Source organism: Pygocentrus nattereri, chromosome 29 (genome assembly GCF_015220715.1).
Source record: "Pygocentrus nattereri isolate fPygNat1 chromosome 29, fPygNat1.pri, whole genome shotgun sequence".
NCBI classification, from domain to species: domain Eukaryota; kingdom Metazoa; phylum Chordata; class Actinopteri; order Characiformes; family Serrasalmidae; genus Pygocentrus; species Pygocentrus nattereri.
The window spans coordinates 18,805,608-18,831,600 of NC_051239.1; the positions used below are offsets into that span (position 1 = coordinate 18,805,608).

General features: G+C 40.6%; 1 protein-coding gene across 2 annotated transcripts in view; it reads right to left on the minus strand.

The window, feature by feature from the left end:
- The window catches only part of LOC108433121 (helicase ARIP4-like), a 41,065-nt gene extending 16,313 nt beyond the window's left edge, over positions 1-24,752 (minus strand). Inside the window, exons 1-7 of one of the 2 annotated variants that reach the window (XM_017707470.2) lie at positions 24,641-24,752; positions 7,379-7,598; positions 6,213-6,349; positions 5,745-5,852; positions 2,543-2,763; positions 1,902-2,084; positions 1,516-1,649 (exon numbers count right to left, since the gene is read on the minus strand). In XM_017707470.2, the coding sequence (XP_017562959.1) occupies positions 1,516-1,649; positions 1,902-2,084; positions 2,543-2,763; positions 5,745-5,852; positions 6,213-6,349; positions 7,379-7,598; positions 24,641-24,644 (1,007 nt within the window). In that variant the 5' untranslated portion in view covers positions 24,645-24,752. Of the gene's footprint in view, positions 1-1,515; positions 1,650-1,901; positions 2,085-2,542; positions 2,764-5,744; positions 5,853-6,212; positions 6,350-7,378; positions 7,599-21,356; positions 21,762-24,640 lie in introns of those variants that run through there. The other variant, XM_017707469.2, reaches the window with a different exon arrangement.
- Between the last annotated feature and the right edge of the window lie 1,241 nt (positions 24,753-25,993).

Consider the following 25,993-nt stretch of genomic DNA (forward strand, 5'->3'; position numbering starts at 1 on the left):
AATTCCACCTACTCTTCATGTGCATTCATGTCGTGCAGGAATATGGACACTAATTGAAAGTTTAATCCTACACTCTTGACCTGAGATAGAGGTTTAATAATAGAACCAACATTTCGAATGTTATACAGAATCCAGGAATCCTTGCCGTGTCTGCACTTGAACAGGATTCATATTCTGCAGGGCAGGCAGCACAACACTGGCCGCAGTGCTCAGCTCCACAGTGACGCTTTATTCATTTTTAAAGCCTGTAGTAAGTGATACTGTGTTCTAAAGCACATTGACAAGCCTGTGAGTTCTTAATGTAGATACGGACGTGGTTTGAGTGGGTTGAGAAAAGTTTTCCAAATGTATTAACAGAAAAAAAATGAGGGAGACTATTGACTTCTAGCCTTGCAGCCTCAGTTCTAAACTAAAGAAGCAAATTTTGGACACCTGATTATATATATCTATATTTATATTTTATAATACTTTAATTAATATATGCATATTTAACCTGTTTGACTCTCCTTATTGCCTTATAGCAAAATTAGTTAATCTGCAAGGGCCTGCAAGACAGCCCACTCTTTAATTTCACACTCTTATTAATACATAACTTGCTTTCTTTTAGGTCCACTAAGTCATTTATAATAATTACTAAATAATGCGTTTTAAGATTAATAACTGGACAATAAGCCTATAGTTTAAGGGGTTAACTGTGTTAGTATGTAATATTATGCATTTTCCTATAAATATTCAACTTCACAGCTACATTTCCAGTATAATTAGCTTAATTAGTTAAATTATATATAACGTCTGTGCTAATAAACTTCAATCTGTCTGAGAGTGAAGTAAGGAAAAAGGTGTTAATACGATCTTTGCAACTCATGTGGGTGTTGATGGGTTTTTGAATACATGTGTGTGCTGCAGGCTGTTTCACTTGTCTTCATCTTTGAGGAGATGCAGTTCAATTTCCAATTCTTGATGAGCTTAGTATATATTAAGCATGTGGTCATGAACTTTAATCTGGTTCACTGTCAACCAGTAAAGTGAATTAAACGGCCCATACACATTTTTTTAAGTAAAATGATTTATATAGGTTATACAGTATATAAACACTGTTAAAGTAGGGTTTATATTCGGAAATATAAATTGCAACTAAGCTGCAAAACCAGTTTGTGAGGTCACAAAAAATCACATTTATGTAAATCCATCTTTATAGCCTATGTATATGCATATGTATATGCATATGTATATGTGTATATATATATATATATATATATATATATATATATATATATATATAGTTATATAGTTATATAGATATGCCTCTTAAAGGCACAGTAACAAAAACAGCTTGTTTCAAAACCTATGCAAACATTGTAAGTGGACAAAAAACAAAATAACTATATCCATTAAACAGGTACAAAACACAAGAAAAATGTAGACTATGGGCCCTTTAATGATCTTTACAGCTTAAGCATACATGTCTATGGGTCTACATGTATATGTGTGCTGAAGGATGTTACTTTCACTCACTTGTGCTCATCATTGAGGATGTGCACCTTAAAGGTGCGAGGCGTGATGTAGGCAGGGTCAGTGTCAGGGGGCAGGGCTTCAGGGGGCGGGATCCACAGGTTAAACTCTGCCAGCCAGTTCTGCAGCGTGTTCACCTGCAGTGAGCAATGCGAAGCAAGAATAAGGGAGAGAGTGGGAAAGGGGAACAAATGACCGAAAAAGAGGATCGACAGAGTGACAGAAGGAAAGAAGGAGAAAGAAAGAATATGAGAGAGGGAGAGGGTGAGAGATGGATAGAGGTCAGGCCATGTATATGTATACGCGATTATGTAAAATGCTACACATACACACACAATCAAATAGACACGCTGGCACACACAAACAAGTACACACACACACACACTCACAGGGACGATGGCGAGCACGGTGTGCGCTCCGGTGTGGCGCAGGACGATGTCGATGAAGGAGATGACCTGTAGAGTTTTACCCAGGCCCATGCTGTGAGCCAGGATACAGCCGGACCCAGAACCGCTGTGAAACCGCTTCAGCGTTTCCACCAGATTATCATACAGAAACCTGATTCCTCCAATCTGAGAGAGAGAGAGAGAGAGAGAGAGAGGGAGAAAGACAGACAGATGTATTAACAGACAGAGAGGAAGACAGAAGAGAGAAAGTGTGAAAGAAAAGTTAGAGTAGAAGACGTTTTCGAAAGGAGGGGAAAAGAGTGAGGGATATAGCGTGGAGAGAGAGAAAGAAACCATCAGTTTATCAGTTAGTAGTATTTACTGAATAGAGCCTTAGTATCTGTTGACCAATATTTGTTGATCAGATTATCTTTGTTGTAGTAACAAAACCTCAAAACTCCATTTTCCACTGTTCTTATTTTATACCCTTTAAACAGAGCTACACTGAAATGCCTAAAAACAAGATTTTACACCAAAACATTGATTCTGGAGATACTAGGTTTTCTCACGACACTGATATTTTGGTGTTTAGCTGACTGACTGTTGGACTGAGTGACAGACTGGCTGACAGGCTGATGGATCACCTGGTGAGGTTTGACAGCGCGGGAGAGCTGAGGGGAGAGGTAGAGGTCACTTTCGTCTGCTGGGTGGTTGACATTGATGAGGACACGCCCCTGAGCATCTGGTTGGTTGAGAGCATCATTAACGTGTGCTCCACTGCTTTCCCCAGTGGCAGCTGACTCCGCATCCTCATTGGTCGCTTCACTAATGATGTATGAGGCGGCGTTTTCACCTGAGCTTTGGTCTGTGAGACACACACACACACACACACACACACACACACACACACACACAGTAAATGATCAAGTTTGTGTCTCTGTTTCAGTAACTGTGATTGTATTTGGTCTAAATACGAGTGTGCATGTACAATACTAGTACTGTGCAAAGGTTTTAGCAGCTGGGTAAATTAATGAAATGCCTTTTTAAATTTAAGCAGTAAGTATCTGCTAAAAAACACGAATATTACAATATATGTTAATGTGTTTACTTAACCATTTCTAATGTATTTCTTGTGGTTGGGGGCATCCAGGGGAAATCAGAATTAAAACTTCTGTATTTCTAACTACCTCAAAAAATATCAATTACTTTTTCCAAACAAGACATTCATGTTACGTTTTACAGCATTAATGTTTACTTGGATTTACTGTAATACTACGCATTTTTAAGTAGTGTTATGCAGTGTTTTTATATAGCATTTCATGTATTAGTGGTGTCAAAGTTAACATGTTAATAACAGCAGCTTGGGTGCTGTTGCTGTGAATCAAAGGCTGTAGCTCTCACATTCAAATACAGCTTTTACATTGCAAGTTTCAGCTGTCTCACTTGATAAGATCCAGCTGCTGCCATGGTGAACTTATTTAACGCTGAAGGATGCTCAAGTCTACAGTAAGGCATTAACTTTAGAGAGCCACTGTTGCTCTGTGTGTGTGTGTGTGTGGGTATATATATACACACACACACACAACCCCAATTCCAGTGAAGTTGGGACATTGTGTAAAACATAAATAAAACATAATATAATGATTTGCAAATCCTTTTCAACCTAGATTCGATTGAATACACTACAAAGACGAGATATTTAATGTTCAAACGGATAAACTTTATTGTTTTTTGCAAATATTCACTCATTTTGAATTTGATGCCTGCAGCACGTTCCAAAAAAGTTGGGACAGGGCAACAAAAGACTGGGAAAGTTGAGGAATGCTCAAAAAACACCTGTTTGGAACATTCCACAGGTGAACAGGTTAACTGGAAACAGGTGACTGTCATGATTGGGAATAAAGGGAGCCCTGAAAGGTTCAGTCGTTCACAAGCAAGGACGGGCGAGGTTCACCACTTTGTGAACAGTTGCGTGAGAAAATAGTCCAACAGTTTAAGAACAACGTTTCTCAACGTGCAGTTTAGGGATTTCATCATTTACAGTCCATAATATCATCAAAAGATTTATATATATATATATATACATACACACACAGAGAGAGCAACAGTGACTGCACGTAGTTGCATGCATAATAGTAGTAATAGACAGTAAGCTGAAATATTGTTTAAAAAGTCCAGCAGCACTGCCTCATCTGTAGTAGTTGACAACCTATGAGCTAGTTTGAGGAACAAAGCTTGCTTCTGCATGTCTCCTGTATGCCCTCAGCTGCCACGCAGACTGCCAGCACACCTACGTTTATGAGCTAAAGCATGTAGTAACCACAGCAGGTTTTAGATGATAACCACAATTAATAGAGTTACGTCAAAGACAGGTGTGGAAAAGGTTAAATGAACATATTTACATATGTAAAATTACTATTTATTGCATTATTGGTATTTATTCTAATATTAGTGTTTTCATGAGAAAATAAATGCTTACTGCCCAGATAAAAGATACTCTCTAGTTTAGTCAGATTTAATATATTTACCCAAGGAATAATAAGTTACACAAGTGTGCATTTGTTGAGATGGAGAGGGGGGAAGGGGAGAGAGATAAATGTGTGTGTGTGTGTGTGTGTGTTGTGTAAGTGGGTGAATGGTGCTTACACAAGCTGGATTTAACAGTGAGGAGAGGCTTATGTAACCTAGGCAAACATGTCAATGTTGAAGGCTGGTGCACAACCAACAGCAGACACACCTCTGCTCCACAGACCCAGTTTTGATCACACACACACACACACACACACACACACACACACACACACACACAAATATCTAATCTGATTTGAAATCTGACTTTGCCAAATATGCTGTTCATTGTGTGTGAGTGTATGTGCGTGTGTGTGTGTGTGTGTGAAAGAGAGAATGTTCGAGAGTGTGTGTTTGTGTATGTGCGTGTGTGTGTGTGTGTGAAAGAGAGAGAGAATGTTCGAGAGTGTGTGTTTGTGTATGTGCGTGTGTGTGCGTGTGTAAGAGAGAGAGAGAATGTTCGAGAGTGTGTGTGTGTGTTTGTGTGTGTGCGTGTGTGCGTGTGTGTGTATGTGTATGTGCGTGTGTGAAAGAGACAGAGAATGTTCGAGTGTGTGTGTGTATGTGTGTGTGTGTGTGTGCGTGTGTGTGTATGTGTATGTGCGTGTGTGTGTGCGTGCGTGTGTGTGTGTGTATGTGCGTGTGTGTGTGCGTGCGTGTGTGTAAGAGAGAGAGAAAGAATGTTCGAGAGTGTGTGTTTGTGTGTGTGTGTGTGCGTGTGTGTGTGTGTGAAAGAGACAGAGAATGTTCGAGTGTGTGTGTTTAGGGAACAGCACGTCCAGTTGCTCAGCACCTCAGTTTCTATCCAAGTTTAATCTCCCTGTATGTGTGTGTGTGTGTGTGTGTGAGTGTGTGTGTGTGTGTGTGTGTGTGTGTGTGTGTGCGCGTGTGGGTGTGTGTGTGTCCGGGTCTTCCAGCAGTCTTTTATATAAATCAGCTGACTCGAGTGTTAATGTCTTTGATTTTAATCCTCCTAACTAAACCCTCACATTGGAGATTCACAAGTCACTTATTACGAAAGTCGATCATATGACTTTATAATGTCAAGTTTCATAAAGCATTATAATATCTGTTCATGAGACTATTGTAAACACAAATGCTGTAATGCAATATAACACTCTATAACAAGTTTCTTATCGTATTGTGGTTCTATGCTTGTTCTAAAACCTGTCAGAGTCAACCCGGTTTGAAGTAAAGGGCCTTGGATTATAGAAAAACTTCGGTACCAATTTGGTAGAATGATCCATAAATGGGTGTGTATGTGTGTGAGGGTCTCACCTCTTTTAGGGGCAGCTGTTGCTTTAGTGCTTTCTGTGGCACTGCTGGTCTCCACACACACTGTGCTGTGCTTGGCCTCACGCTGTGCTGCACTCACACACACATTAGCTGGAAAAAAAATTACATGGTTCATTACTTTCATGACTTTTATCACAACAGGTACAGTATGACATGCCTTCAGTGTAGGTGATATGAACCCAAATTTACATCTCAAGATTTCTAATCTCCAGACAATAATGATACCATTTCACAATATAGAAAATGAATATACGTCTGAAAGTATCCAGACATTTTGACTATTGCCAACACAATAATGTGCTCAATGCCCAATACCAATAAATCTAGTCATATTGTGGAATATGCTGATAATACATAATATATTGAATTTCCTTTTTAGCAACACATAGCTTTCTACTGTATCTGTGTGTGTCTCACTGGTTGTGTGCACTGTGTGTGCTTATCACTAACCTGCTGTGAGTGTGTACTCAGGCTGAGGGGCTACAGTGAAGTCTTTCTTCTGATGCTCCAGACGCTTGCGTCTCTCCAACTCCTCCAGTTGGGCCACTTTGGTAACTGCATCCAACTGGTGCTCTTTCAATAGTTTCCTACAGAGAGAGAGGGAGAAAGAGAGAGAGAGAGGGAGGGTGAGAGACAGGGAAGGTGGGGGAGTAACAGAGGTTCTAACCTATTTGGCAGCCAGTCAGAAACACTGCCCTGTGTGGGCTTCTGGGCCTGACTCATTAATGTATCAAACACATAAACACATACACTCGCATTAAACAGCCAGTAAAGTCTTCCTGGAAAGAGCTCTGTTCCTTCCAACTTCCAATTTTATGTTAAGTCATGAAAGACAATTGTTTCCATGCTAATTGGTGATGTGGTTGACTCCCACTGTCACTTCTGCAATGCCGAAAGACTTCCATAGAAGTCTACAGAAATGAGTACGGGTGTTCAGCAACACCATATCAAAGCAATATGATAATTACATAACAAACTGGTTATTAATTATACACTAAATGGTGAATGATTTTATCTGCATTCTGTTTCCTCATATTCGAGACATTTTTTCATTGGTATGCACAACAATAACAATGAAGACTGCATGCATAACGGTAGCTGCCATCATATTCAAATTATGATGAAATAGTTACGAACATAACAGTGAAATTGGCTGAAAATTTGTACTTTTGTCAGAATGTCTCTGTTTCAATGAGCTACGCATGAGACATTATGAGCATAAACTATATCATACTTTTGTCTCTAGCAATAACTATGATTCTGACTTTGCACGCACAGGCATACAGATGCCACAGATTATAATTTCTATTGTTTCTTTATATAAAAAGAACTGCGAATCCTGAATTCTCCAACTTAAGAAATGTTAATCAATAGTAATAATACATAATCTAGCATCCACATGTTCCCGAGACGTGTATGAATGTGAAGGGGGGACTGTTACCATACTAGCTTTTAACAACAGACACAATGAAATACCCTTTAGGGTATTTATGGTTGTATATAGATCCATTTTTGTTACTAAAAAAAACCCTTGAAGAAAGAGACTGCTAGCTAGCTGTACCTGATTTGTAGCCTTTTTGGGGTGAAGTCTTTCTTTAGAGCATATATAGACATACCTGATGTTCCTCCTCATGTAAGCAGGTTTTGAGGTCCTCTTCTTGGTGGCGCTGAGGGCCAGAGCGGGACTGCGGTTGTCCGGGCGGGACAGGGGGTGAGCGGGCGGTCGGCCCGGGGTCTCGCCTGAGGGAGCAGTAGAGGGGAGCGCACAGGGCCATCCTGAAGAGTCACCGCCTTGAGCCTCATTCTCAGAGCTAAAGGAAGCACTCTGGCCCTGATCTGGAGGCGAGGGAGGGAAGGGAGGAGGTGAGAGATGGAGAGGGGGCAGAGAGAGAGAGAGAGAGAGAGAGAAATGTTTAATGCAGACTGTTCACTCACACCTGATTCAGCTAATTGCATGTTTAGTAGGAGCAAGAGCAGTAAAAATCACTACACTGTGCTGGATAACGGCCATCTAGGAAGTTTGGCTTTAATCCTTCCATAGAAATGTTGTTAACCACCGTCTTTCACTCAGTCTGAGCATCTTGCTAGCATTTTCATTGAGAACTACAAGTTTGCCATTTGCAAGTACAATGGTACAGTATGACTCTGTGGCCTTGGTGTATTACATTCAAGATACAGGTCAGCTGGATGAGGAGCCCGTGAAGGATCAAAGTCAAAAAGAACTTTACCGGCATCCCGTCCCATTTCACAGTGTACAGTGGGATGAAACTCCAGGACCTCATAAACACATAGACTGTGCCAACCGTGGTCTTAGAGGCTCACTGCTCTGCACACTGTAGTGCTTTCCCTGCTTTTACCTACCCACTTCAATTCCGTAAGTGTTTGTTAATGAGTTTTTTAGCTGGATCAGGCTAGTGGGGAGCAGTGAAAACTCCACTCGTACCAGTGCATTACACACTAACATGCCTCCACCGCGTCAGTGTCACTGCAATGCTGAGAATGATCCACCACCCAAATAATACCTACACTGTATTGGTCCTGTGGGGGTCCTGACCATTGAAGAACAGGGTGAAAGGGGCTTACAAAAGTATGCAGAGAAACAGACGCACTACAATCTCTGTCTACAGAACTACAGTGTGAAATATGTGGTAAGTTAAGCTGCTAAAATGGGTGAGTGTAGAAACAATGAGAAATGGCTTTTAATGCTTTTTTAATATTATGGCTGATCAGTGAAGGTCCAAAAAATGTATTATAATAAATTAGTAAATACTATTTCAAAATACTGACTCAGTATCTCAAAGTACTGGTTATCGCAACGTAATGAGACAGCATCTCAAAAACGATGACAAAATAACGGCACAGCCATTTCTGTAGGTTTCATGTGAAAAGTATTTTATTTATTTCTTTTAAACTCAGTGTAGCGGAGTGAAACCCTTTCCCACATAGATCAGTCAATTACTAAACATTGGAATACATATCAACTCCCCTCCAAAAAATAAATAAAAATTTCTCCATTTTTGGCTATTTTCATTTTTCTACATCAACTGATCTTGACGCCTGCCCTTTACATGTGGATATTTCATGATGAATGGACCACAGGAAATGCTCCGAAATTGCCTGTAATAAAATCACTTCATGTTAACTTGCGTTTAAATTAAAGAAACTTTTTGCCTTTCCTCAGTAAAGTTGTCATTTGGGAGATTTTTGGAGAGTTTTTCTTTCTACAGCGATGATATTCAAGGGCGTTTATTTCACTGTGGATTGGTGCAATTCTCATACGCAGTTTTCTTTGAAACAGGCAGCTGAACCAAAGAATCCTTAAGTTAAGCTTCTTATTTTCACTTAACTGCTGTTACTGCATTACTATGCTTTGCTATTACACAACACAATACAGTACATGCAACAAATAACAGCAATAACCTCAAACGATAAACACACAGCACCAGGCAGCCCGAGTGAGATATATGTACAATGTAGTAGAATGTACTGAAAGACTCGCAGAGCATCAGCGTCTTCTAGACACGGATCCGGCCTCCGCCAGGACACAGCTGAGACACACTGAACCCAATCAGCATGTTATGCAAGCACTCATAAATATCCAATGCTTATGAAACTGACCAGCACACAGTTGTGAGGCCAAACACACACAGGCACAGGCTGGACAAACACGGAAGCTGCACCACTGATGGAGACAAACACTTGCTTCGAAATTGAAACACGGAGCAAAACACAAAACACAAACTTGGCCTTCTACTTATTCCCCCTCTCCACTCCACTGAAATCCACCTGTTCTCTCTTTCTCTCCTCTGTTCTCACTCTCTTGCTTGTTTTCAACCCTTTCCACTCTGTTCTCAACATGTTAAAAGCTGTCTTTTCTGAACATCAGGTTCAGCGCACACACACACACACACACACACACACACACACACACACACACACACAAATACAGAGTGGGAAGATGAATTATTTATATAATGCACGGGGGTTGATGATCCACAAGTCTGAAAACAAATTACATAAACCGCCCCTCTGAAGCAATCTGCTAATGACTGCCCTACTCTCTCTGACATGACTTTCTAGTTCTCGTCCTCAGTGTGCGTCTGTGAGCGTGAATGTGTGTGTGTGTATATGAGAGAGAGCGACAGAGAGAGAGAGAAAGAGATGCACTGTATGCTGTAAAGAGGATCAGATATAGTTTGAGGGTTTATATACGTTTATATGCAAACACATATCATTACATAACTAGAGCCTAGTTATATAATCAGAAGTGAATGTAAGTTGATGTAATTACATTGCATTCCAAAGTCAGCTGTGGACTACTTCAATCATCATTAAATGTTCACACTAAAGTGAATTTCAAATAGCGTTTGATGGGTGAGCAATATCGTATATAGACAGTACTACTCTACTACTAATCAGAGCTCAACCTTGATGTATTTCATTTCCCATTCAAATGGCTGGTAAGTACAAGTTATTCGTTTTCCAACATCAGGAAAAAAGCAGAGAACATATTTTACAGAAACCTCGACAAGTAAGTATTAAATATACAGTTTTTTTCATTATTCAGAGCGTCCACCCTTTGCCTTTATTACATTTTGCATTCTTTATTGGGGAACTGCAAAGAACTGATATTCCAAAGTTCAGTCTTAGGAGTTGGTTACACAATTCAAGTAATCTCAAACACCTTTAATGTTAAGGTTTTCACTCTGGCGTGAAATGGCACAATTGATATCCTTTCACGGTCTTTACAAAAGTTTCATTTTTTTGTCAGTGAGGTTGGGGTTAGGGCTAAGACCTCACACACTCATATGGCATAAAAATAAACTTGTGTGTTGTGTGTATAAATCTCTGTGTGTTGGGATTAGACCTACAATTGGCCTGAGTCATCTCCCCAAAGTCCAGCCAGTCTGAGCTGGATTGAGTAAAAGTTAGAAGGATGAAGAAGAAAGAAATGAACAGTTTTACATTCCACCCATCACTCCTTTCACCTCTCCAGCCAACTTAAAGAAAGAAAAATGCTTGCATAAGGATTCCTGAATCCCAGACACACACACACGCGCACACACACACACACGCTGTCTAAAAATGGGTGAGATGGGTGAAAATGACTTCCTCCTACCTTTATTCCCCCCCCCCCCCCCGTCCTCCTTCAGAGGGAACCCAGAAATATCTTTCAGCCTCAGTATGAAGACGTGACCCTTATGCAACCAGTCGTTCACGCTCAAACACGGCGCTGACCCAATCTCTCCTCCTCTACCCCTCCATCTCTCGCTCCTCCACCTCTCTGACTCGCCTTCTACCATCTGTCCATCCCAATTCCTCCATCTCTTCTTCTTTTTTTTTTTAAATGGGTATCGTTCTCTCTCCCCCTGTTGCTTTTTTTTGGAACACAGAAGAACATCAAATCACCAGCGGTCACTAAAGAGAAGTACGTTTAGAAAAGGGTTTTTTTTTCCCCGGTCAGTTCCTGTATATTCTGCCTCAAGCATGATATAATCCTGACGTATTGCTACCGTTTACATTCATTTCTCACAGAGAATGGGTCATAATGCCACAGACAGATACGGTTCTTCTTACTATGACAAGCATTACATAACAAAATTATGAATCACGTTAAGTCATCAGAGGATTAGAATTTGACTCCCAGATTTTCATGGAGGATTTTTTTATTGATGTGAATAAATTATGAGTGTAACCTTGGGCAATTTATATAACTTGGCTGTAAAAGATCAAGCTGACCGTGGCTACAAGCCACAGGTCATTCTGAAGGACGTCTGCTGCGCTCATAAGAACTTATATAAAAAAGTAAATGACTTTATGAAAATGAAATGCATGAAAATGTAATTATGCACTTGCACTGATATAATGACCAATTATTTGATGAGAAATTTGTTTATTTCATTGGACATGTGTTTGTGTTTCCTGTTAAACAATGCTTGAAACAAAGAATTGATGACCAAAGGTGGGTACTTTATATTTACTGTTATATACACCTCAGAAGAATTTTGCTGGGTTTTGCTATAGTTCTATACGTTACTCAGTACCTAAAGGGGGAATAATACCAGTGTTTCAAAGGTTCTGCGTAATTCAATCGAAATGGTTTATTGTCTAGGAACCTACCAACTGATTTCTTTACAGTGGTGATAACAGCAACCAGGGGTTGTGATGTCCACAATACAAATATTTTTTATTATCTAAAATAACCAGTGAGCAAGTGTTTTTTGGGGACTGTTATCTCACATCACATTTCACACACCTCTCTGCCACGAATCCACTTATTTAAAAAAATTCTCAAATTTCAGTTATTATTTCACAGAATTGAGTACAGGTTTAGACCTCTATTGATGATTGCAAGTGGACAGTACACACACACACACACACACACACACCTTCAGGAGAGAGTCCTCACCGCTTCATCAGAGAGATAGGAGACACAGTTACGCAACAATGCATTACATAATGGACAGAGATCTATTCAGTACCACAGAGACTCGAAACTAAAAACCCTTCAAAACCTTTCACTCTCTCTCTCTCTCTCTCTCTCTCTCTCTCTCTCTCTCTCTCTCACACACACACACACACACACACACACAAACACACACACACACATCAACAAAAATATCCCAACAGATCACCCTACTAATAGACATTTGGGGCATCTCAAAAACCCCACAGCCTAAACGTGGTCCAAATAATACATGTCAATCTCGAGCGCTCTCCTCTGTTTTTCTCATTTCATAACTCTGCCCCCTCCAAAGTTGTAGTGTGGCAAAGCCTCACCAGAGCAACCATACTCAAACAAAAACATGAAAGGGGAGGTGACGGCTGTGTGACGCCAATGGCGACCGAGAGAACAGCATGGAGAGAGTGGGAGATGTTATATAAACGGCTTGTAAACAACTGGACTGAGGTAGGGACCCCTGAAACACACACACACACACACACGCACGCACGCACGGCAGCCTGCTAACCTTCAAACACCAGTGACTGGGTGAGTGTGTCACTATGTCTAGGAGTTAGAGGGGGTCAGAGACTACCATTCATTTAATTTCTAGTCAAGTACAAGTTATTCAGTGTTCAATGTTAAGAAAAAAACCCCCAGAAAACTAAATATAGTTTTTACAGTTATTTCAATATTTAGTGTCTTTTACCTTCATTTTTTTACATGTCTTGCTTCCAGTTTGCAGGGATATTTTTCCTGCATCTCTAAAGGTATCTTATATTTAATATGGCCAAAATATATCCTGAAAACATAATAAACTGAATAAATGGGTTTGGGCTGGAAAGTAAATAAATGAAAGGTATCCTCTGACTGTTGCACTGTGTAAACCGCTGCTGCTCAAGTTAACTCAAAGCATTACCTAGAACCAAAGCTAACAGCAGATCATATCAGGGGATTGAATCTAATCGGTGTTTTTACATTGTATTATTGTTTTACTCAACCCAAGACAAGTGCCCAAAGTCCTTAACACTAAAGTAGTTCTGGTCTGTTTGCAGTCTGCATGGCACCATGTAGGTGCAAATGTAAAAGGAAATCACACACATACACACACATGTACACTTTGCATTCACAATTCATCTGAAACTCTCAGCTCTCAGCATTCAGCCCAAAAACAGTACACTTAGTTTGTGGTTGCCTGTATTTGGCAAGGGCCTTTGAGGTGAGGGGTTCAAAAAGGGTACAGGCCAAAGACATCTGAGGATAAGAGCTCTGAAGACACACACACACACACACACACACACACACACACACACACACACACACACACACACACACACACACAGAGACACGCACACACACACACAGAGCTACAGTCTTTTGTAGTCTTTTACTTAATGTAGTCTTAAAGGAACTTCCCATATTATATATTACACGCACACACAAAAATAAAGTTTACCACTTTTATATAAGCAAAGCCTCTTGAGTGAGTGACAGAGAGAACAAGAAAGAGAGAAAGGGGAAGAGGAGAAAGAGGAAAAGAAACAGAGAGAGAAAGAATGAGAGAGACAGAACTGAGAGCAAATAAGAAAGAGAGACAAGAACAACAAAGAGAGGGGGAGAGAGGGAGGGAAAGAGAGGGAGAGAGAGAGAAAGAGGGGGAACTGGATAGAGAGGTGAGGGGAGGAGGATGGGGGTTCTGTTCAGAAGCCAGAGGGTTATGTAACCATGGTGCACTGTGTTTATGTAATGCCGCTTTACAGTATCTCAGCGTCACGGCCTGCTAGTGACATAGGAGACTGTGTGTGTGGTTGATACCACACACATGAACACACACACAGAGAGCAAGGTGCTCTTAGCACAAAGGAAAACACACACACACACACACACACACACACACACACACACACACACACACACACACACACACAGCAACTTTCATCGATACATTTTCTCCTTCATGGCTTTAACCTGTTTGTAATCTGTTACAGCAGACTACAGATTGGATTCCCGTAAATGTGATTATAACCAATAAACACATAAAACAGGTTCAGAGGGGCCAATTACACACTCATACAACACACACACACACACACACACACACAAACACACTCACACAACACACACACACACACAGCGATGATATTCAAGGGCCTTGATTTCAGTGTGGATTAGTGCAATTTTCACACACAGTTTTCTTTGAAACCAGCAGCTGAACCAAGAATCCTTAAGTTAAGCTTCTGGTCTTAACTTTATTTTCACTTAACTGCTGTTACTGCATTACTATGCTTTGCTATTACACAACACAATACAATACTCTGCAAATTTTAATCACAATATTGTGTTGATATTTCTTCTTTCAGAGGACTCATTTAACAAAATGTCATAAATTACAACAAACAAAAAGCCAGTGTGGCAGATAAGAAGACACAGAAGTCTGTGAAAGAATGGCTGTTTTAGAGAACTTCTTCTGATGGGCATCCAATTAGCGCAATTAGTGCATCAACTGAATGAGCATCAAGTGAATGGAATGGAGGAGAAAAGAGAGCTTTCCCTTTCTGTTTTAGACTCTTTCTTTCTATTCTGTTCGCTGCACTCTCTGATGCTGGTTTGGCAATTGTGAGTGGACCACTGACCCACTGAAAGAGACAGCCGGGAGGGGGTGGGGTGGCTGTAGCATCACATACACACCGAGTCTCGGGTCAGTAAGCAGATTATAGATTATGCTCAATCCAGTCAGCATAACTACTGTACAGAGAAGAAGCAGAGAACAGCAGGGCACTTAACACTGGATGTGCGGGGCTTTCCAATATGGTCTAAATACTAGCACTGCAAGTATTGAAACACCTTGCAACATATTTAAAAAGGTATGAGTGGTGAATCAATAATGTGACATGGTTTGAGGCTTCTGTTGCTTATTTTGGTTGGTTTGTATGAATACCTTCATCCATGCATACAGGAAAATACACTGTGATTAGTTAGAGGGCTCATCTGCATATTGCAGCAGTGGAGTATGAAGATGAATAACACTCAAAGTCTTTCCTGAGTGAATAATGACATAAAAACACAATTTACGACTAGACACGTCTATATCTGGAATTCTGCATATTGGCTCTAGTCTACTAGTGCCAGAGGATGTACCATTACTAACAAGATGTAGTAACAGGATAATTTTTTTGTAATGCTTAATTAGGAAATTCGAGATTAACGAGACTGGCTGACAGACACGCACTAGGATTGAAAAAGCTGGCAGCAAAGCTACTTACTAAAATGCATCTTTATCTTTCTCCACAGCTGAGATCATTTACACTTTTTTCCCAATTGAGACTGCAAATAGCTTCAAACGCGAATGTGCGACAGTGAGCAAGCAGATAAGGTGAGTATAGGGGGATTCATGAAAACACAGACAAAGGACATTTAAAGCAAATACACAAATTGAAAAGAAACAAATGGGATTTCACTGTGTTAAACTGCAACAGAAACTCATGAAGGAAACAACAACAATGCGTGGCAGAAAAAAACACCTAAAGGGAATAAATCACTGTGCGAAATACCTCCTGATATTGGGGGGTGTGGGGGCCACATATCGGCTGGCAACTCAAGCGCTGACTGACTGCTAACTCGCTCTCAATAGTGGCGCTGATGCTCGCTTCAATGGCAATAAAATCATCTTTACTCTTCATATCAGTGGAAATCTTACACATCTCTTTTGTCCTTGGATTGAAAAACAATTCTCCCTCTCCACCAAACTTTTGGGAAACTGGAAAAAAAAAATCTGGATTTCATAATGTGCCAAATACACCACTGAAATGCATGATATACCAATAATATTATTATTATTACTCATCTCAGGATGGGGGATTTTTTCCCCTACTTTTTCCAATGTTAACATTTCCACCTTCACTGCTTGAGATATAACTTGTATATGAAGAGTTTCCTTCCAAAATGCTGTAACAATCTGAAAGCAACACGTTTTGGAAAGAATACCAGCTCATGCGTAATAGAAAATACATTTTAATTTCTCTAATAAAGGTGATTTTAATGACGATAGTGTGTTGATATTTCTTCTTTCAGAGGACTCATTTTAGAATTTGTGTGCGTTTTTAAGAAAATGTCATAAATTACAACAAACAAAAAGCCAGTGTGGCAGATAAGAAGACACAGAAGTGTCTTCCAATTAGCGCAATTAGTGCAAGTCAAGTTTTCAGATGTGCATATATGCTACAGAAAGTTTTTTAAAGGTATCTTGGGAATATTTACAGTCTGGGCTATAAAGGACCAACTGCATGAAGGACCAGAGACAGAAGCTCGCCGATTGGTAGGAGAAGCAGCGAATGTTCTTTCTTGAAATTGCATTTGAGTGTCTATTTTTCCCTAACAGACAGCATCACAACATAATATGTTTATTTCCAAAGACTCCAGAATTTTGATTTTGAGGTATTCGGGGAGCCAAGAGGTTAATTATTTAATTATTTTACACGGCTGAGAGAGATGATTAATGAGAGGGGTTACAGACAACATGCCAGTGATAACAGATGATAAGAGGTGGTGCTAGGGTAACAAGGAGACAGGAAAAGAAAGGAGACAGAAAAGGGTGGAAAAGGGCATTGCACCAAGCTTTGGACAAAAAACAGGTCATGTTTTGAAAACGAGCACATGGATATTAATGCAGCCTTTCACACGGAGTCAGAAACTGAAGGACTGCAATGCTTCAAATTCCCCACACTGACTTCCGAAAATACATTTGGGACAGTTTCTGCATTTGTATTAATAGAGGAACTAATATGGGGTGCACTCAGTGCATGTGTGTTTTAGTTAAAAGAAAATGTGAAACTATTCGCTGCTTCTACTCAAGGATCTTCTTCATGCATTGGACTTGAGGTGAAGATTCCACTGCATTAAAAATTCACATACAGGTCTTCCAGCAGTCCGGTTCGTTAACAACATCAGATTTACCTCATCAGCTAATTAGCAAGGCCTTCATGAGTTGAATTCAGAGCAGGGGATAAGAAAGCTCAATAGATACTCAGGGACCAGGACTGATGTTCTCAGGACTGATGATTCACATGTTCTACATCCACCGTGAAATGAAACTGACTGTCTAAGTGGAAGACCCACATCTTACCCCGGTGCCTCCAAGCCAAAGCACTGCACTTCCAGCATGGTGTGGGGTCTCACTAATGGGCTTGCTCCTTGCCAACTGAGCTTTCAAAACGCTAGGCATCCTGGCTAATTCATACAGCTTGGCTAATTCACCCCAGCTGAGTTTGATTTCTAACTAATGACACATTGAGCTGACTCCTCTGCAGTCTACAGAGCTGACAGCTGATTAAAAAGAGGATCAGTAAATCAAGTCAAGAACTTTTTGAGGCAAATTCATCAAGATGATGGAACGTTTTGTACAATTGTGTGTTTGGTAAGTAACGTCCATTTCAAGGAGCCTACCACCTTTATCACTGTTAATCTGAGAGCCCATAGATTTGCATAGTAAACAGAATAATAAAATGAACCGCCATCTCACTTTTTATGACTGTCTCATTTCTTTCTGGTCAACGTACACTCAGAGTTCACCTCTTAAAGTCTGAGAAGCTGAAAGACACAGGCAGTTTGTGCATTATGTAAGTCACCCTGGGACGCATTATGAAACACAGGATAATCACCACTTTTTTCATCCACAGGGGGAGTTTGTAATATTTTATACTACCAATATGTAAAACTAATATTTGGAGTCTTACTGTGAAGAAGATAAGCTTTTTTTTTTCTGAAACCCTGACTGCAGTCATACAGTCTTATTACATAATCAAAGTGAATGTCTTGTCTTTGGCGCTGATCAAGTGTAGATTTAGAGACATTTTTGCTAATTCTGTGGAGGATTCAGAGGAGCTGAAAAGTAATTCTCTGATGTTGCACTAATTTGTATGACATACAGTGCAGAAGAAAGACTGTGTTGTAATATGAAAACATGGAAAGACTGAAAATGAGGACACTACAGTTGTGCTTGTTTGTAAAGAATTTTCTCTTTAAATCTAAGAGATTCAAGAAAAATAAGTCTTTATATTTATTATCTATACATATATAATACATATAATGTAGGCTACCAAAGAGCCTGCAAGAATGTTACAGTAGGAGAAAAGAAATAATGTAGGTCAGTGCCACAAGCTTATCAAATCCATTTATTAAGATAAGCTAACGTGATATAATAGATAAGAATGAGCTAGCAGCGAGTGTGAGGCTCATCCGCTTGGCCTAATGGTCCAGCTAAGAACGCTGACGCTTTCTAGAAAGTATTCAGAAGCTTTCAGAATGGCCAGAAAAAAACCTGGAATGCTGAGACTCCTTAACTGTTCAGAATGTCCTCACAAAATCCGAAAAAATGTACTTGGAAAAAAAAATTAAAACCAACACCAGAAGCTGGAACAGGTACGTGATAAAATGAACCTGGCCAAGGACAAACAAATGAATGCTATACCAAACTGGAACATCATGGGCGCTCAGTCCTGGTCCTGCAGATGTACTACACCATCCAACACACCTGGCTGTCACCGGAGGCCTGGATTACCTGGGTCACGTGTGTTGGATTTGGTTTGGAGCTAAATTTTACTTGACTGGGCATCGCTGGCCTAGATAGCTTTCTAGAAAGTTCTTACGACATCTAGCAAAGTCAAAAAATGGACAAGAATGAACAAAATCCAGGAAAATTAAGCTAAGGGTCTACTTTAAAAAAGGGTACAGTAATTAGTTTAAGAATAAACACAGAAAATTTGGTGACTTATTAGAGCTCAAGATTAAAGACCTAAAGACTACAAGCAGGAAAGTCTGTCCCTGTAGGGTTAGACTCCATGGTACGATAAAACCTAGAGTAGTTAGAACCAGGAAACTCACAATAGTCACAATTGGCACAATAGTCAAGCGAAGAACAGACAGCGGGAACAGGAGGAGTGAAGGAAAGGATGTCATCAGAATAGAAAATGAGACGAGTGAACACCTCTCTCCTCTTCCCAAAAAGTGCCTCACAATAAGGTGAACTAGTTTCCAGTTTGCTCTGAACCCCCTGCTGGGAAGGAGGGCATAAACACACACACACACACACACACACACACACACACACACACACTGGCTGACAGGGGCTGGGTTGAAGAAGCAGGAACGCTTACGTAACTGAACCAATGGCTGTTACACAACGTGCGTGTTCAACAGTACAGCACGTCCAGTCATACCACTTACTTACACACACACACACACACACGTTATTACCGGAATATAGTGTACACTGGTAAGGACAAATGCCACACATACACCACACGCAGGCGAGCATTCACCAGATCCACAAATGTTCCAGATAAGTGTTAAGTTTTAAGAGATTTATTACACACAGATCCTAGTGACTGACTTGACTCCTTCACAGTGAACACTGAGAAGATTTCTACTGACAAAAACAAAACAAAACAAAACAAAACAACACACATACGCGGCAAAAGAATCTCAAGAGCTTGTGGATGTTTTCTCAAGTGTCTTGTTCTTCTTAAAAGATTGCTATCTAGTCCAGAATCATTCATTTAAAGTAGCTCTCTGAGATCAAACAACCAGTTTCTCAGCTTTGTTTTTGAAATCCTTAGCCAGCATGTAACTACACAACTACGTATTAGCAGTGGTTGATGTCACAATGGTAGCATTATGACATCATTCTGCCAAATCATACTATGACATCATAATGGTTAAAAGGTCATAAGAGTCAGTGAATAATAAGTCTTCAGATTAATAACTCGGGTTCAAAGCATTAGTATTTCAAGAAATGCATATATATTAGTCTGTGAACATATTTGTTAAATTCATTTTCAACATTTCCCCAAAGTTAGCGCTCAGTTTTGTGGGCCTGCTCAGGTGTTACGAAAGCGAGTGCCATGCAGCTGCGCTGGGGCTAAGAACTGGGCCAGTGTGTCACAGACAGGCCAGAGTGTGGAGCAGCCTGGCGGACGTGATTGCTGAAACACTCCTGTGACGCTTCCATAACCTGACACAAACATTGTGCAACCTGCTCCCTCCGCTGCAGGCAGGAAGATTTGAGCCGTGTGGCCCCGCCGCGATGTCTAAATTGTAGCATGCTTTGAAGTTTGGAGGAAGGGAGCACGGACTGAAGCATTAAGGAATGAATTGAGGAAAGAATTAAGGAATTTGCTTGGGGAAGGCAGGGCATAGCTGAGGAACAGGAGTTGCTGTGAAAAAGCAACTTTCCAAGCAAATTATGACAACAATTCATACTTAGATAGTACTGGCTTCACGATAAGGCCACAAATGCATGGGTAACCTTATAAAGAAACATTTGACGATTCTGTCAAGAAGCTTCAAATACACCTGTAAATACATATGACATCATCCAAAGGTTGCACCTTTGAGGCCAGCTACGATGCCAGGTTCAAGCAGCACCGGTAACCGCATGTGTTCTAAATTTGTACATTTATCTAGGCTTCAGGATTACAAAAAGAGAGACCGTTCCAATAATGGTGAGACGCTAAAGCTTCAACAAGTGCCTCGAAGGTCCAAGTTACTATAAATTCCCCATGAACAAGCTGTTCAGAAATGGTGGAGCGGAATGTTCTCCACGGAAACATTCTGACTATTTTCAGTGACTGATCAGTGGCGCATCTTCAGTAAACAAGGTGTGAAACAGTGATCTGCTAATCATATGCTCCAAGAAGTCATCCTGGTCCCCTTGACAGTCAAAGCCTTCACAATAAGAAGGATAACAATCTGACTTCAAATGCAACAGTCCTACATAAGGACCATGAAGCCTGTTATGATTACATGTAACCTCTTAGTTAATCAGCCGCCACTTCCCAAGTTACACAACCTTCACGTTCAAAACACTGAACAGAAGCATCAGCATGAAGTGTCCCAGGACAAGCTTAGCCTCCAATGTCACCCTTCAGCAACTGGGCAAACCTTTAATGCCAAAATGTACTCAGTTTTTCTCAGACAGTCCTTGTCCATGTCAATCTTTCTTGCCCTCCAGTTGATCTAGTAGCCGAATGATCTCTTTCACTCTTATCAACTGTACTCCTGTTGACCTCTTGATCAACCCCTAACCCAAGAGGGCCACTTGGATACAGAGAAAGGAGGTCAGAAGAGGTGACAGAAGCATTGGCGAGGACACTTACCTGTTAGGGAGTCCGATTCGTCCAGCAAGAGCATGGTTGCTGTCGGGTGCAAAGGTGGGAGGGTTTCCGATTCCTCTTACTTGTCCGGTTTCTCTCTTTTTATCTCTGTTTGTCTGAATTTCTTGCTTTCTTTTTGTCCAGAGTAAGCCGGGCACAGACCTGTCAGCTACTGCCTGGACTCCCACCAGCACTGTCTCAGTTGGTCAAGAGCCTGAACACACTACACCCAGGGAAACTTCTTCTCGTCTTTGCCCTCACTTGGCTTCTGTTAAAGCCAACTGTCTCGCTATGCTTCCTCGTTTTATCCTCTCTTTATCTGAAACGCCTGTCCTTGTCAGAGTGTGGTGGGAAGTGTGTGCCTATGGACTCATGTGGTCTGCAGTGGGCAGCGTGAATTACAGACTCGCAAACCAGGAAATAGGACTAGGGTTGCCTTACATAATCTCACACGCTGGAACCGGGGCCCTTTCAAGGGGGTTAACGACCAGGCCACCATCGCCGCACACACTCCTCTCTCACCCTTTCATAACATAGCCCACAGCAGAAGGAGGGGGGCAGGAGGAGGGGAGAAAAAAAAAGGAGTGCAATGTGGCTCATATGTGTGTCAGTGACACTATTACAGAGGTGTTAGCTAAGTGTCCTGTCGAGGTCCTTCAGAGTTTTAAATTTGGGGTTGAGTGTTAAGCTGCATGCTGTAGACTCCTCTAATTGGAGCAGCAACACTTGTGTGCTAGACAGAAAAAATAGGGGTTGGTGTAACATAAACTATTTAACTAATAAACAGACCAATTTGACTGATACTGAGGTTCTGGTGCCATTTCGTTCTTGTCTGTACTGAGGATGTGCATAGATACCTGAGTAGTAGGTTAACTGTTGTGAGGTGGCAGTATTCAAAAACCAAAATTAACTACTGTATTTTTAGAATTGTACAGCTTTTAATACGTAAGAATATTTAATGTTATTTAATATTTTAATGATTCTATTTAAATATTTATTATATTTGTTCAAAACAAACGATTTTTAGTTCTCTATCCCAACATGGTGAATCTCGCCTATTATACTGAATACTGTCAGCATTATTACGCTAAACCAAAAGAAGAAGAAAGGCAAGTTTTATGTAAAAGCATTTTTTCTTTTGGCTTTTGGGTTTGAGTTTAAATACACATCACTGCTGAGTTGAGAGTGGTCCACCACCTAAAAACATCCAGCCAAAGTCCCATCTCTATTAATAAACTGACCACTGATGAAGAAGTAGAGATTGGCCAGCACAAACTCTGCGTGCACGAATACATGTGCTGTAGACCAGCAAAATAAGTGTTTCTAATAAAATGGCCTGTGTAGGAATGCTCAAATGCTTTACAAGGAAACAGCCGTTCTAAAAAGTAATTGTACATGTAGCCTCGGTACTGAACGGTTGGCTTGATTCCACACACCCGCAAAATGCTCAATACACTGTGCCAATGTTTTTAATGAACAAAGAAATGCATTCCTTGCATTCTCCTGCATTCTACACCCAACACTTCATACGGAAAACTTTACAAACAAATCCTACATGCTCTTATGGAACTAGTAATAAAATATCTAGTTCTCCTAAGCTGGGTGATTCATTTTATTCACATGCACAGGGGCTTATTTGCCAGCATTTTAAAGGAAATTATGATGCTGCTGACATCTTCCAAACAACTTCGGTCAGAATTCCTCTGCAGATGTGCAAGCGCATTCATTTCATATTCACTAACTAGATCCAAAGTTCAGTGGTAACCAGATATGAATGACATAACATGTAAGATTTAATGTACTAAATATAAACAATGAAGTCATTAAGTTACAGAACTACAGACTTTTTTGACACTGGCCTGCATTTTGATTGTGAAATACAGCTGTGACTGTGAGGCTGTTGTTACAGAATTAGGACTAAGTCAGTGAAGACAGCTAAAAGTGAAAAAAGATGGATTTTACCACAAATCAAGGCTTTATGATTCTGACTTTCTCATCTATCTGACATTCTGTCCAACACCACCTACAGATATACAACTCATTTGCTACATCCTTAAAAATAAAGGTGCTTGAAAGAGTCGTGACGGCAAAAAAGAACCCCTTGAGGTTTCCTGAAGAACCTTTCAATGGATGGTTCTACAAAGAAGCAACTGTGTAAACAGGATGTGTGAGTGTGAATATCCTTCTTAAAGCTCAGAGAACCTTCATATAACGTGAAGAGTCATTTTTTTATAGAACTGCACATCCAAGCCTAGAACTAGGTAGGAACCAAAGAGGACGTCTGTTATTTTTGGAGACCACACTCGTTCTCGTAACATACCTTCAGCTCAGCCTCATCAATCTTACTCAGGTGCCATAAAACGTTGTACCCCACTTCCACAGAGGTCCAGCAAGCAATACGACCGTAAGAATGTGCTTTATTTTGGTAGAATGTACCTAGAGATCAAACAGAGTCTTGTTCTCGTCTTTTTGACCACATGCCATTTCTCATCTTTTTAATCACTTTCTCTCGGCTGCCCTGCTAGACCCTACTGACCCCCCCGCCCCCAACTTTGAAATGAAAGACACCATTGTTTTCGACACACTTCTCAGTCTCCACCTGCAGAAAAGTGAAACCATGTCCTTGGTCACATGGAACAAAGGCTTAAGACATGCTACCAGCACAAACCAACCATAGACAAGATTTCACAAATATTTAACCCTTTGAAGTTACAGGAATCACATGGTGGCATTCGATATTAAAGCTCTCTTTTCAGTGTAAGTTCTGAAGTTTCCAATGGCCTTATAGCTGAAGCTGAAGAAGAAATATTTCCCTATGATTTGAATTTGATAAAATGGTATCGTTTTAGTGAAAGAAGAAACGTCTGGGCCGTGGTTTTGTCATTTCTTGACAAGTGAAAAGGTTAGAAGTGCAGACTTGAACCCATTGAGCGTAAGCTAAAGTAAAAGTCTTTGTGTAACTTATTATGTAATTAAATGTGTTACAGTTACATTTACATTACATAATTATGATGATTAGATAAACAAAACAACAGCAAAAAAAAAAAAAAACTTTTTCGCAATGCATTTGTTCCCAGATCAGCTTTAAAACTTTACTTAGACCAGGTCCATCATTCCTCCAAACCCCAGCAGAAAAAAGCTGCCCACAACAAAGTTTCAGTGATTCATCAAACCACTTTCTACTCACTCCTCTAACTTGCTCCTGCACTTCAACTGTTCGCTACAAGCAGGCTAGTCGTTCATTCATTCTGACTCAGCACAGAAGAAGCACACAGAGCTCTACTCACTCATAATGCTAGACCAGGGCTAGACACGCTCTTCTGGAGGGCCTTCTTCCTCTTCTTCTCAGAAGAGAAAACGCACATCCTAACACGCACGGGCTATGCTCTTAGCTCCGGGACAGAGGCGTCAATGAGGGTGAATGGCCCAGATGGCCTAAAGGCTAGTCGGATGCTTACAAAACAATGTGGCGCTGCAAAAGTGCCTTTCAGCTCCGCCTGTCAGGAAGATCCCACGGGGTACACCACCCGCTCGATCCACCAGTCGCTGTGACAAACACACACAAGCATACACACTCACAGTCCCCGCCCATCTGCTGCGACGTCACCAATCCCTTCCCCCTCCAATGGGGCTGTCTTAGGTAACAGAGTTCACTAGGGTACAAAAAAAGAGCAGAGAGAGAGAGAAAGAGACACAGAGTGTGAGAGACAGAGAAAGAAAGAGAGAGAGAGGTGGGGACTGAAGAAAGAGGGGGATGGGATATATCACAGTGCAGTGCTAAAGATTTACCTCTATTGTAGACCTATAGACATGCTTTGGAATTAAAGGCATCAGTCACAAACACAGATGGAAGGGAAAAGTATACAGTATACATGTTTTGGATCCACGGAATTTTGAGGCACTACTTCACATCCCTGATAACCAAACTGAATCTATGTATTTACTGATGATGATGAATGCATGATGTATTTAACTTATCCAGAATTGAATTACTTATTTTTTTCCCCCAAAGGCCTTTGCTGATGAAATATGTTGCAGTTTAGGCTATAATTTGTGTGTCTTGGAGAAAAAAAAGACCAATATAACAAATGAATACATGAATATTCAAATGATTTAGGGCTTGTATTATTTAGCTATGTTGCCAAAGTGAATCAAACTGTGCTTGCTAATCTGACTCAAGACATATAGAGACATGAGCATTATCGTATACACAGTTTACAGGTGAAGAATCAGCCTTGTTAATTAGAGGACAGTCTGTCTGGTGTGTGTGTGTGTGTGTGTGTGTGTGTGTGTGTGTGTGTGTGTGTGTGTGTGTGTGTGTGTGTGTGTGCGTGTGCGTATGTGTTGGGGGGAATGCAGTCATCAGTTCCAACACTGGTACTGTGTGAAAGTCTGAATTTTTCAAATGTTCTCCCCAATGTAGTCATGTCCAGATCCATCCACTAGTCAGGTCTCCCCCTTTCACACTCTGCTACCAAGCCTGGAGGAAGAAAACCGTTTTTTTTTTTATTGTAGCTGTTTGTCGCTGTTATATCTAAACTTTGTAGCTCCAAATGTTCATGCCACTTGAAAGCACCGTATATATTATTAGAACTTTTCATATATTTTGCTGCTGTTGGAAGAAAACCTCGTATCGCCCC